Source organism: Manis javanica, chromosome 11 (genome assembly GCF_040802235.1).
Source record: "Manis javanica isolate MJ-LG chromosome 11, MJ_LKY, whole genome shotgun sequence".
In the NCBI taxonomy this organism is placed as follows: Eukaryota; Metazoa; Chordata; class Mammalia; order Pholidota; family Manidae; genus Manis; species Manis javanica.
Window position 1 is genome coordinate 77,270,376 of NC_133166.1, and position 14,396 is coordinate 77,284,771.

General features: G+C 46.7%; 1 protein-coding gene across 2 annotated transcripts in view; it reads left to right on the top strand.

Annotated features, from left to right (window-relative positions):
* Positions 1 to 14,396, top strand: part of KIF26B (kinesin family member 26B) — a 425,993-nt gene that overhangs the window by 201,266 nt on the left and 210,331 nt on the right. For both annotated transcript variants that reach the window (XM_037013695.2, XM_037013694.2), the window contains exon 4: positions 12,717 to 12,883. In XM_037013695.2, coding sequence (XP_036869590.2) covers positions 12,717 to 12,883 — 167 coding nt within the window. The remainder of the gene's footprint in view (positions 1 to 12,716; positions 12,884 to 14,396) is intronic.

A 14,396-nucleotide genomic window follows, 5' to 3' on the forward strand; every position in this document is an offset into this window, starting at 1 on the left:
GGGTTCTGCTGTCTATTATTCATTTTTTGGTATACTTCAAGTGCTGCAATTAACTGGCTGTGCCATGAACTAGATGTGTGATTTTGGGCGACTCATCTCACTGCCTCAGGTCAGTCTCTTCATGTTTACGTAGTTGGCCTTATGATAAGTATAAGGACTTCTCAAGTTCTATTTAAATTTTTTGGAAACTGCTTTTTTGATGGTATAGGACTTAGCATTTCTGCAGTTGGTGACCAGAACTGGTGAGGTCATCCCAAAGCTGGAAACATGAAAGCATGTGTGTCGCTCTGGAAGAAGCTGCTGACCCTTACACAGAGTCACTTTTTTGTTCACAATTGATGGTTTGAGACCATGGCCGGCAATGTTTGTTGTGTCTTTGTTGTCATGGATGTATTTACATATTTTTGCATAAAGGCCACATAAATGTTAAATGAGGGACATACTTTAAAGGTGAAACACCCCTGATTTATATTGGCTCATGATTTTGGGACCACAGAACACATTCAGCTGCATTATCTCATTTCATCCCATACAGTCTTGCTGATGGGGAAACTGTATCTGAAAGAAGGGAAATGACTTGCCCAAGCCCCTGTGTGTTGTCAGCCAAGCGAGGCACAGAATCAGTTCGTAGCACTCAGGCAGTGCTTCCCCAAGGGCCTGGTGTAGACACACCCCCTGCTGGCTGCTGGGATTCACACTGGCAGTTCCGTTTACTGCAGCCTGATTCTGGTCTAGACATCTTCCCTTTGTGGCTGTGGTTTGGCACTGGCTAGGGCAGAGCAGGACACGTCCTACACTTGAGGGCCAGCCCACTGCTGCCAGCTTCTGTGAGGGGACTCCATATGAGGAAAGCCCCACCCCGGCTAATTTGAGCCCCATGGACCTGTGTACTCAGGGCTGCCATGTTGGAGCCCCAGCAGCTGCAGGCCTCACCCCCTGCCCTGTGCAGGCTCTCTCGCCTACTATCCCTAGCATCCTGAGGAGGGTGTGCAGAGTGTGCATGTGTGTGTATGCATGTGTATGTGCTTACATGTGCACATGCTTGTCTTGGTTTGCTGGGTTTCCAGCATTGTTTCCTCAGTTCTGTCTAGAATGCAAGATTGCTTTTGCATTTAACAAACTGGCCATTCTGCAGCCGTAGGTGGGTCACTGACAGCCAAATATCTTCGGCAGGTCCCTCCTGACTTGCTCACAAGAGGCCAAGGAAACTATGAAGAAGTAAGATGCCTACAAGGAAAGCGCGTTTTAAATTCCAGGCCATAACACACTCTGGTTTTCCTGAATGTTTTCCAAGCATTAGTTAAGACCTAGGGGAAGAACAGTGACCTGCTCTGGGGAGAGGCTGCTCCTTAAAGCCAATGATATCCTCTCTGGACAAAGCAGAGCAGGGAAAACAGGGATGGAACAGGCCATGATCTGTGTTAGGATTAAGTGCTGCTCCACTTCCAGGTTATCAGTGTCCAGTGTCTTAATCTGATTGCCTTTATCTACCCTCGGAAGCAGAACCAAAGGACAGTGCCATTCTGCGGAAGTCACATGGACCAAGTATTCAGACATTCGAAAATTCCAAGCCCTTTTCTTCCAAGGTTACTACTATTTGTTAAGGAAAAATGTTTGTTTGGAAAAGGAAAAAAGAGTGGCTCAGTTTTGGAAAATGGATTTTTAAATATATCAGCTCTCTGAGTCTAGCTGGACCTCTGCTCAGGTTCTGGGCTTGATTTCTCCTTTCCTAGCAGCCACATTCCTAGGATGACCTGCCCCGTATTTCAGAGAATTTTAGCTCCATGGTGGTGGTGGTCACAGACTCCCTAGCTGGCAGTGAGCAGTGGTTGCTGGTCTCTGTGCCCATTTTTCACCTTTTTATGTAAATTAATTTTCTTCCTCTTTTCTCTTCCCCTTCTCCTGGTTCTCCTGTTTTCCTTTCTCTCTGTCCCTTGTCGGCCCTTTCTTCCCCGATAGTTTTGTCTCACTACTACATTGAATTAAGTATAGGCTGAAATACCATAATCTTATTGAATAGAGATTTGTGTGCACTATTCATAATTTTTACTCAGATAAAACATCCTTTCTCCCTTAAAAATAAACAAACTCCAGCCATCCCAACCCAACCAAACTAAGCCCATTTTTACCTGCATGTATTTGTTAATTAGTGTATTAATTGATGTATTTATAGATATATTCCATATCCAGACTCTGTGCTAGTAAAACTGAGGTTAGTAAAACCCAGTCCCCACCCTCACTTGGCTTGCCAGGCACTTGGGGAAAGAGACGGTGACAAGCAGTTGCAAAATGAACAAAGGCACCCGTACAAAGACAGGTTTGGGGAACACATGGAGTGGGTGGCCTTAGTCTTCCTGTGTGGGGTGTGCCTCAGGGGCACTGGGTCTGGGGAAGGGAGGAGCTGTAGCTGAGCTGCACATTCCCTGGACGATGTGACTGGAGCAAGGTAAAACCAGGATCAAAGCCAAGCCCAGTGGTGTTGTCTGCTGGGGTTTTTCCATGTGGCAGAGTTTAAGCTATTATTTGATAATAATTGTACCTACTTCATAGGGTCGTGGCAACATGCAGTAAAGTTCTTAGAACAGAACTGGCTTGCGGTGAGTGCTCAGAACTGGCGCCAAGTGTGGTGGGGAGCCGTGAGGGTGCCTGAGGTCCCTGTATCAAGTGCTCTTGGAGCTGAAGCTCAGCTCACATCAGCTGGACTCCTTGTATCACTGTATGTCACTGACTATGTCACCACAACCACCCTGCAAAACAGAATTGAGGATGAAGTCCTAAAATTATTGTGATTCGGCATATCTTCAAGGTGAAGTGAAATGCGCTTGTAGAAATACTACAAACCTGATGGTAGGACTTCAGTATCTGTTACAAGATATTCTTTAAAAGAACAGCTGATCTCTGCTTTGAGCTGCCCATCTGGAAACTAAGAAATGTAAAGGGAGAGCCCCAAACAGAAATGTGACAGGCCCTTTGCTTCATCCTGCAGCTCTGTCTTTTCTAAAGCATGCAGGCGGCCCTGCCCCTTTATGTTCTGGCAACACAGAGAATAAAAGAAAACAGTCATCCATGCTGACGAGTCAGATATAAGGCCTGATAATGGTATCATGAAACACAGCCTCTTCTACTTGCTGAGTCTCATCACACAGGGCAGAGCCCAGGTTGAAGGCAAGGCTGTAAATCGAGGGTGCGGAGAAGGCAGCTTGCCGGGCCTTGTGGAGGCCAGTGTGTGGAATTCTCTTTTGCAAGAGGTCACTGAGTCAAATGCTGTGGATGGATAATTTTATTGCCACTAATAAAATTTATAGCCAAAGCAAGCTAAGATAATAAGGGTAATCAAACATCCAGGCCTGGGACATAAGAATCTCATCCTGGCCCCTTGGTGCTAGTCAGGGGCTGGACAGGAGGAGCTCATCTGTCTGACTCAAGGCCTGTGACAGGCTCAGAGGTGATTTCTGCCCCTGTGGGCATCAAGGACTGGGCCAGGCCTGGGTCAAGCTTTGTGTTAGGTGGTCAGTGCCTGTGCTTGGGGCCAGCATGCCAACAGCCATAGGAAAATTAACTGTCGTGAGTAAATGCCTTAAAGTAAACAGGGAGCAGAGGAAAGCGTTGAACCAACCCAGTTCTGGAACACTACATGATGGAAAGAATGTTAACAGACTGTTCAGGTGTGACTTGGCAGGCATGAGGGAAGATAAGGAAGGATGGGGTTTTATTTAGGGCATGTAAAGAAATCAGATGTTGTTTAATCAGAGACCTGAGTTCAGGGGGGGTTTCCTCAGCCCCACCTCCCTCACAGTTTCCTTCCCCTTTTGCCCCCCTCGGCTGAGGGCTCAGAGCAACCCCATCTCCTGCAGGCTGTGGGCGTAGATGTGGGGTCTTCTCCCTGAGGCCACCCTGAAGAACATGATGGCAGATCTCCTGGAGGGTAGAAACTGTCAGTTCTTGGCCCCATTCTCTGACAGAGGCCTCGACATCAAGAGTCCTGACCACCCTTACTGGGTGACATCCCGGCAGCCCACGGCCACCTGCGACAGCCTAGAGAGAAGCAACTCTTTGGTAGTGTTGGTTTTTTGTCTTGCTCCTTTTTGAAAAATTGTGGTGGAATATACATAACCTAAAATTTACCATCTGGTGTTTCTGGGCAGAGACTATCTATAGTCCCTTGACAGAGTGCCACACAGAGGTCACATCTCACCGCTGCTGCTGTCACAGGAGGAAGGCCTGAGCATCAGAGCGATCCCCAAGCCTTGAGCTGCTTATTTAAGCAATTCCAGAACATTCAGGAAATAGAGCACCTGCTGTGTGCGGCATCAGGAGCTCTGAACCCTGAGGCACAGCCAGTCCCTGAGCCTGACCTTGGGCTGTAGTGGGCCGGGCTCTGCATTGTGAATAGGAGGTGCGCCGCCCTGGGCTTTGGTTCTGCTCCTGCGCTTTTTCTTAGTCCTCCCGGTGATCAGCCTCTTGGGCTGTGACTTCGGTCAAAAGGCTCTGGGTGCCCTTTACCTTGTTTCTTTTTTAATTGTGATAAAATGCACATGACACAAAATGCACCATCCTAACATTTGAAGTGTGCAGTTCTGTGGCATTAAGCACATCCATGTGCTGTGTAATCATCACAGACCCTTCTCATCTCCCACACGGAGACTCTGTTGCTGTTAAGAGCTCCCCATGCCCACCCCCGGCCCTGGCTGCCCCCATCCTACTTTCCGTTCCTATACATGTGGTGACTCCAGCAGTCTCATGCCAGCGGAAGCATACAGTAGTTGCCCTTCTGTTTTATTTTTAATAAAAACTCTTCTGATGACAGCGGAAAATCCACATTATTGCCCTAGTTCTTAGTAGATTTTATTCAAGCAAAAAGAGCTCAGCAATTGTTAACTTGTTTCAGTGTCTGCTGAGACCTCTAAATGAAAACTTGTCTTGCTGATGTCAGCTTCCCCCCATCGCCAATCCTGCCTAGGAAGCGCGCCCACCGCGCCGAAGGCCAACCCTCCCTGAGAGGCACCACTCGGCTCCGGACAGGTCTGGTTTCCATATGGAAGAGACAAGCAGAGTGAGGTTTAAGTCTAACTGTGGTCAAGTTTGCCCCATCCCTCGTGGGCAGAAAGCACGGCCAGAGGAGAGCCCAGAGGAGGCGCTCTGCGAGGGTGGACGCCCCTGCCATGCTGACAGGGACGCCCGCGGAGGAGGAGCGCATCCCAGCGCACCCTCTCCACGGGGTGTTCCTTTTGTTTCTCAGCGTGCCAGGATAAAGTAAACACGAAGTGAAGCATTTCAGTCCTCAGAAAGAGTGGTACGGAAGCCGGAGACGTACGCCCATGTGGTCAGAGCAAGAGTCACCCCCACACTGCTCTGTCCTTGGGGTCACCAAGTGCAGCCGCTCCCTGGGGGAGACTGGGCGAGGGGGTGGCCTTTGCCTGAGGCCATTTTAGTCAGCCCCAGAAGGGACTGGAAATGGGGATTGACACAGATTCCTGCAGCGAGAGCGAGGACTCATCTACAAACGGACGTAAACTTTTCTCTCTCTCTCTAATAAGAGCAAACACAGCGCATGTGCATGTGGGCCTGTATCCCCACATTGCGGCTTCTGCACGAAGACACCTTTCTGTGCCCACCATCAGCTTTCTGTTATCTGTACACCCGAAGTGGACTGTCCGCATGATCAGCTGCACTTGGTGATGCTGGCTTCAGGGACGCATTTTCTGATCTTCTCCTTTGCAGATCTGCCTTCCTCATCTATACTTTACATAGACTTTGTTCTGGTGTCCTAATTCCCTAAGAGCGCAAGGGAGGAAATGGAGGTGCGGAAGCTTCCTAAGACAATACGAAGGATTAAACATTAGCTGAGACTGATCTTTTTTGAGATAATTGTGAGTTGGTTTGTGCTAACATGGATCAAAAATATTTATTGAGCACCCACTGTTTGCAAAACCATAAAACCATTAAGTAACAGTGTAAGTAATAAATAACAATAAAAGAGATGTCCCCAAACAGTTAGATATTAATTGCTGGAGAGAAAATGCTGTTAAATGTTGTTTTCCGGGATTTAGGGTCATAATGTCATTAAATGTACTTAAAGACTAAGTAGGATGCGTTTGCTGTCTGTAAATGTCTCTGCACAGGAAATGGATACTTTTGGTGTTCTCTGCTGCCTGGGCAGAATCAGGGGGAGGTGCCTTTTGGGGTCAGTATTGCCATTTGAGATGAACCCCATGCTGACACACTCTGGAAGCTCTCAGAGTTGTTCCTGGCAGTGGGGAAGTTAAAGGTCAACGGCTTACAGATTGCAATTTGCCATGTGGAAGCAACCTTGATTTCTTAGAGGCAAACATCTTTTGTCTTGATTCTGTGGCCAAGATCAGAACCAGAGTGAAGATATGCTTTCTTTGGGGACAAGAGTTCCTCATACCGAGGTACTATCAGTGCAAAAATTTAAATGTGGTGGAAAGACATGAATCTTGCCTAAGATTACAATACAGCGAGCAGCTTTGTCTGAGCAGCCCCCTGCTCACGCGGGTGGCTGGGACTAATGTACATTCTGGACCCCTGTATACAAACACACGTGTGCAAACACACATGTGCACCCACTCCCTGAGACCTGGTTCCTTTTCCTGGCACTCCGTGTTTAATTTCCCACCACCCACACCCATACGATGGGGTGTTTTGAAAGTAACAGACACTGTTACTTTAGTGAAATGGTCCCGTGTAACTGAGATGGGAAGCTAAAAGGTTTTAATCCCAACTAAACCAAACAAAATCCTTCGATGCAAATCCAGCCCCCCACAAAGTCTGTGATTAGGACCCCGCAGCACGTTTTCAGCTGCTTTTAGGCTATGACAATGTCTTGTACACATAATGAAAATAATGAATCCTTTCCACCAAAACTTAGGGTTTTTCAGATGTGTTAGATGGATAGCATGAGGTTTTTGAATCTGAGTTTTCGCAGTAAGAATCATGGACCTTTCTGAGTACTGTGAGAGAAAGAATTGATTCTGAACAGTGTGAAAAGCAGAAGTAAATATAGTCCTTTAACAGTGAGGCTCTGTCTGTACTATGCCTGACACAGGAGAGTCTGGAGACTCCTGCTGCCTTGGGTATTTTCTCTGAGGGTGGACTTCAGGGAGGGGCCTCCTGAGATAGAACTGGTCCTGAGGGGGACAGCTAAAGGGAGGGGAAGGGGACTGAGGGGCAGAGAGCCCTGTGAAAACACCTCTGAGTCCCACAGATCGAGGCTACCATCTGGGCCCTCCGCTCATGGCCGCTTCCCCTTCTGTAAGTAGCCAGTTGTCGCAGCATCCATTTCCTCAGAGGGAAAATAGTTAAAGGATCTTGGATTCCAGTTTCTGCAGGCAACAGTCTTCAGGACTGCAGTGAAGCTCTGTGGGGACCCTCTGGAGCCTGTCCTTCAGCCTGTCTCACGGGCTCCCCACGTGGCCTGGGAACTGGAGGGGGCGCTGCTGAGGTGTCTGGTGAGGGGCAGGGCTTCTCAGGGTCTGGAGCAAGGCTTCAGGGCAGACTGCTGATTGCATGCAGAGCAGAGCCTCTGTTAGAGCTGGCAGCAGAAAGCCGGCCCCCTTAGAGAGACTCAGTACCGAAGCACGGGGAGTGGGGGGCCCACCCCCTGGTAGGAAGGGCTGCTGCTGTGAGATGAAATTCAGAACCCAGGAGAAGAATGAACACTACTGAGTAGGTGGTAGGCCACCACAGGGGCACAGCTAGAGAACGTGGGGTGGGTCTCTGTTAGCCTTATCACTAGGACATCGAGGAATAGAAACCCCTCTATGGACTGTGATGTCTGCCCGCCAGCGCCCCTGTGGACGGCTCTGGCTGGGGGTCTGCCGAGTGAGGAATTGGCTGCGAAGCCCACAGCAAGGCTGTGCTCTCATTCCAGTGGGGTGACCGGCTGCAGCCTCCCGGGTCTCTTCCCTCTGGAGGTGCGCTGGAAGTGAGCCTGCCTCAGCACCTCCTCCTGGGCGTAGGCCCCGGACCTCGCTGCTCATCCCATGGAAACCGACATACCTTCCTCACGCCTTGTCCCTTGCGGCCCTCATCGACCTAAAGATTTGGCTAAAACCACATGTTGGAAGCCCCTTATTCCCAAGCCACAGAGTATTTCTACACTGCTCCCCCACCCCTTAATTTTGGAGTGAGGGTGAGTTCCTGGGCTTTTGGCTGACTGCAGGTTTTCCTGTCTAGCTTTCTTTCAGATCTCTTGAGGTCAGTGACTAAGTAATTACTGTGATCCCCCAAGTTGTGATGCTGGGGCTATTCAGTACCCCAGTAACTGAGGCAAGACCAAAAATAAGAAAAAAGAGTCAGAGGTCCGTGTTTTCATTGCATTTCCTGATAAATGGCTGAACTGTCTTGGACAAGTCACTAACTTCTCTGAGCCTCACATCTGTGAAATGGGGATAGCCAACCTGTCTATCTAACTTAATATTAGTTGTTTCAAATGAGGCATATATGAGGAAGAAGAGATTTATGAATAACAAAGGGGTAGGCAAATATCAGGGCATCCTTTATTTTGTTAGTGGTGATGTAATTATCGTAGATAAGGATCCACAGCCTTCTCTGCTTAAAGCATAATCAATTCAGTGACAAGCTATCACAGTTTTAAAGAGCCAGAGAAATAATTCAGATGGGAACAATTCTTTCATAGTCAGATTCCATCCAGCAGGCAATTATTTTGTTTCTTTTAAAGTGGAACAGCTCAGCGGCAACCTATGGTATTGTCCTAAAGAAAGTTTGCAGGGTTGAGGAAGAGTAACTTCTTGGTATTAAGAATGACACTTACCCTTCAAAACCCAGCATTCTTTGTATGTATAACAAATTACAGCTTATCTGACAAGGGGGCTTCTTCTCGTCCAGAATGGTCTAGAATGGATATGATTTTAATTGTTAAGTTAGCAGTTATAGCTGCATCTACTGAGAACAAGCCTAGCTCCTCTGTTTTTCAGAATTAACAGAGATTTGGCTAAACAGAGATAATAGTAATTGCTTTAAGTCTGCTGTCTTGTGGACTGTCTCTGTACAGAATATTGATTGCTAGTGAGTTGTACCCAACTTGCAAGAAAAAAAAGTTGAAGACAGGAGGCTGCAAGAAATGTTTGCACATATGCTAGCTTAGTGCTGGGTACATACTAAGTACATGTGATTATTCATTTGAATAAATGAGCCAATGAACTAGTGGACTGAAAAAGAGGCACAGACTAGCACAGAGCAGAACCAAAACACTGCACTTTGCTGATGACAGGGGGCAGGGAAATACCATTGTATTCCAGTAGCCAAGCAAAAAAATCTTACTTGAAGGACTTAAGAAGATTTAATTAGATAAATGTGAGCAGTAGAAAATAAGAATAGCTCAGATTTATTTCACAAACATGCTTTAAACATTGCTGTGTGCCGGGCCTTGTGTTGATCTCTGGGGAAAACCAGCCCTTGACCTGTTTGCTGTCCTGGATCTGTTGTGTGCTGAGATATAGTGCCCTCCTATTAAGTGCATAATATGAACCAAGGTAAAGATACTGAAGGAAAAGACTGCAGTTCTGTAAAACATCTGGAAGGAAACTTCTCTGAGAAAGTGAAGCTTGGATCTGAAAGGAAAGTGGAAGTATTCTGGATGGAGAGTGAAGGCAGGTGCAAAAGCCCCTGAGGCAGGAGGTGGGGAGTGTTTGAGGAATTAGGGGAGCCCAGAACCTTAGAATACAGAGAGTGAGAGGGAGGTAAATGGGAAGTTGCTGCAGCTATTTGTGTGTTATGTCTGAAAGTTTGTGATCCCTGAAGATACAGGGTGTAAATAAAATGAGAACATGAACTTCCAGGGAGTGAGAGCCTATGGGAGTAGGTATTTAGGAGGAAATCCGCTTCCCCTTGTGGAACAAGCAGCACAAACCCCAGAGAATGCTCAGAAGAAACCCAGAGTGAGCTCAGCAAGGCTCTCAGGAGAGAGTGGGTGGGATGCAAGGCACACGGTCAAGAGGGAACAGGAGTGGTTCCCACCAAAATCCTGATAGTAGCTGTACCTGGAAAGGGGGCTGGGAGGAAGCAATGTGACTAGGACTTGGGAAGTTTCAATTTTATATGAAGTAAAGTTTGGTTTCCTTTAAAAAGACTTCCTAATATAGAGAAAATGTTAATATTTGTTTATGGTAGTGGGTACACTTGTATTTCATTATGATTTTTTTTCTCTACATTAATTTTTTGTTATTACAAGGAATCCAGGGAAAAAGAGGGGGTGGAGGAGAGAAAGAGAGGCGAGCACTTCTCTATAGAGTCAGGGTCCTGTTCTCAGCTACATGTCAGCTTGCGTGAATCACTGCTCTGCTCCTCAGTTTCCTCATTTAAGAAAAAGAGTTTTGACAAGGGTGAGCTTGATAATCCCCTCTAGCTCAGAGACGTTCTGTGATTCTGACTTCTAAAATCAATTGATTACTGAATAATTGTACTTATCGGATTGGGAATTGAGGGTCACATGTCCACTGATCCCTAATTCTTTAAAAGAGATTCAAACTTGCTTAGCACAAAATAGCCAATAGCTTTCTCTTAAGGAGACCAGAGCATTGAAATTCATTTGCTAAGTGACATTTTTGAAAACTAAACCCACAGGGTGCTCACGTTCATCCTGGATCAGACTGGGGAATCTGGACCCAACCCAGAAATATGTGGCTCTGGGTTAGGCATCTTACCGTTTGCCACATCTACCTTGGTGGCTTCTCTGTGGGTTTGCAGGTACCTGCAAGGACAGTTCCTACATAGTGAGGTGGAAGAATTCCATTCTCTTTCCTGGAAACTTCAGATTAGAAACACTGTTAACAGAAAGGAAACAGCACAAACAGAAGATCAGATGTAGCCCTGTTAGGAACCCTCTGATGCAAGTGCTAGGATGTTGCACAAGGCGCTCACTTAGTGGTTTATTACCTTTCCTCAGATGTATTTGCAAATCAACATTGGTACATGTGTCTTAGACTGTAGCTACTTGATGAAGAAAAAAAAAAGGGGTGCTGCATTTTCTTGGATTCTGTTTCGGGGCATTGTCTCAGATGGCATCGTGCACCACAGGGGCTTCATAAATGCTGCTTACTGGTTACAAGAGTGTGCATGGACACATCCTTAGCTCCTCAGTTGTTTCAGTTGTCCCCTCCAGCCTGCCTCATTCCTTCAGGAGAGTGGCAGCTGCTTGAGGGGGCCCACACCCCATAGACAGCCACACCCCATAGGAAGCCCATGGAGAGGTGACATGGGCCTTCTGCACATGCTAAGTGCAGGGAGTGTTCTCAGGCCAGCCATCAGCTGCTTTTGCTGCTTCTCCTCCAGTTTCTCTTACATGGGTAGGGCTTCCTTACAATGAGTTGAATGAATGAGAAGAAAGTATGTGTTGGCAGAATTTCAGCTGAATAATGCCAAGGCTTTCCAAGCAAGAGCATGAATTTAAGCAGAGCAAAGTTTCAAGTCAATGAGGATCAGAGTAATGGCTATTCTCATAGTGGAAAGTACAAATGTTTTTATGTTCAAAGGTTAACAAATGGGACTCTTTCTCTGGCCTTCTAGCCTGCTCAGTTACAAAGTGGAAACTGTTCCTGATCTTTGCTTTATTGCACTTGTATTTTCTAGGCAATTAGAAACATTTTCCACTCAGCATTTAAGAGCTGGCAGCAGACTCTATTTTGAATTAAGTTTCCTTTTTTTTAAGTAGCATTTTTTTCTCCCTTGCAAGGAGACTGTTTTTAAAGTCACAGGCATTCCAAATAGCGGGCTTAGACTTTGCCAGCGTAATTAATACATTTGTCATGAAATTAGCACTTTCCAAAAGTATATTCCTATACAAGATTCTCATTTTTCCCAGAAGTATGGTTCTTCATAGCATATTATGTGGATTTAGGCAAAATCGACCCACCCATCCACTAGAACTTCGATTATAAAGGGAATCACTGCAAACAAAATAGAAACCGTTTATCTTAATGAACCAGTAGGAAAATTTAATCTGTTGAAATGATCTAGACTCTTCCAAAAACAAAAAAAACAAAAAACAACCCACCGCCAGCAACAGCCAGTGGTAATTCATGGTAGCTGTATCTATTTTTATCAGCTTCTCTAAGTCGTCTGTTCGCTGGCTGCCTATAGCAAAGAGTAGCAGCAAATAGAGGTTTGCTTAATTCCTTATGTTCTTAGCAGGCTGTCTTCTCCCTTAGCAAATGCTATCTTTGCCCCACTCATGTATTTGGGAGCTCTCAGGGATGTTCCTGGTAGGAAACTACCATTTCTGTTAGTGGTCTCAGCTAGTGTGTCACTAAGAAGGATATTGTATAGCTTTTCTAGTCCTTATGAATGGTGACATCCAAAGCACAAATATGGGGAAGGGGCCCTGTTTGATGTTACTGGTCTGGTCTAGGGCTTGGTTAATGGCTCATGCTTTCCTTTCCACATGGAGTGGAGACACAGACAAAAATGGAATTTTACTATGTCAGGGGGTAGTTTTATTCCATTGTTTTTAATGAAATGAGGGGATCTCCTAGCTCAAATGCTGGGAAAGAGCCTTAGAGAAGCCATAGGCACCCACAGTACTCAGATAACATGTACCCAAGTGTACTTGGGGGGCATGTTCCCACTCGGCCCCCTCCTGTGCCCTGCATGCTGGCCCCCCTCACTGCATAGAGAGGTGGTGGTCAGGGAGCGCCATGAGCCCCAGGTAATAACTCAGTATCCATTTTCTGTGTCAGATCTCCCAGCTGATGACAGAGGCGGGCCGGGAGGGCCTGACAGAAGCAGTGCTGAACCGCTACAATGCAGACAAGCCTTCTGCCTGCAGTGTCCCCGCCTCCCAGGGCTCCTGCCTGGCCAGTGAGACTGCCACAGGCACCTCGGTGGCCGCCTCCTTCTTCGCAAGGTAAGAGAGGTGAACAGACCCTCCATTCTTTCAAGTGAGCCTGTGTGCTAGCCTCATGTGGCCCAGGTGGGCTGAAATGCTAGGAGGAGCTGGGGTCATTCTGTGACCTCCTCTTTAAGGCAGGCTTTCTCAACCTCCGACTGTCCACATGTTGAGGCAGGGACTTCTGTGTTGTGGGGGAGGGTACTGTTCTGTGCATTCCAGAATGTTCAACAGCGTTCCTGGCCTCTCTGCACCAGATTCCTATAGCAGCTTCCTCAGCTGTGACAACCAAAAACATCTCCAGACCCTGCCAGGTGTCCAGTGGGCTGAAAAACACAGCTCTGCGACTGCATGACTCTAAAGATGTCCTCCATGGGCTGAGGGCTTTTGTGGACACAGCCCTATGGCTGGTGTTCTCAGATTTACACTCTCATTACAGAAAAAGAACTGCTTAAAAATTAACTGTTAAATAGATGGCGATTTTTTTCATTTTTGACAGACTAGCTGGATGGTTATTATATACTACCCAGTTAATCTTAGAAACTCACAAACATGCAAAACAAAAAAAGGTATTTCAGCAATGTTTCCTGCCTAATTTTAGCAATGTGACTGAGACAGGGCAGGGGACCCAGGACAGCTGGGTAGGAAAGCATTGCAGGGCCTGCCTGATTCCATCTCCTTATTTTAATGAGGAAACCAAGGATCAGGAAAGTCGACCTAGGAGTTAATTTATAGCCAAGCCAGAAGACAGAAACCAGATCCTTCTGCTTTTTTCTCCTCTGTGATTCATTCTTTATTTGGTACTTGGAACATAACCCCAGGAAACTTTTTACACCTGAGATTCGAGAGCTGCTGAGGAGGCAGGATGCAGGATGTGGCCTGAATAGCACCAGGCGAGAGCCTAGAGGACCCTATGGGTTCGAGGTCTAGGTCTGCCTCAGTTTCCCCATCTTTAAAGTGAGGGTAGTACCTACTCCTCTGAATAAGATAAGATGACTGTAAATTGTGAAGAACCATACAAATGGTTATTGGTGTGGACTCAGCTAGTGTGTCAGTGAGAAAGGATATTGTGTGGCTTTTCTTGTCCTCATGAAGGTGACATGAAAAGCACACATATGGGACAGGGCACTTCTGGGGAGGAGCACAGGGCTGGCATCCTCACTAAGACGTGAAGGCAGCGTGCGGGGCTTGTGGAGACCAGCACTGGGCTTCTTGTACCTTGGCGCCATGTTTACTGTCCTATGAACAGTTGGCTGACTTCAAGGTATGGAAAACACAGGAACTACAGCAGCCTCCCCCTCATCCCCCTAGCCAGGGGGCTATGTTCCAAGACCCCCCAGTGGATGCCTGAGACCACGGGCAGTCCTGAGCCCTCCAGAGACTGTTTTTGCCTATACATCATACCTATGGTAAAGTTTAACTTGGAAGTTAGGCACAGTAAGAGATCAACAGTAACTACTAATACAATAGAACGGTTATAACAATATACTGTAATTAAAGTTATATGATGTGGTCTCTCTCTTTAAATACC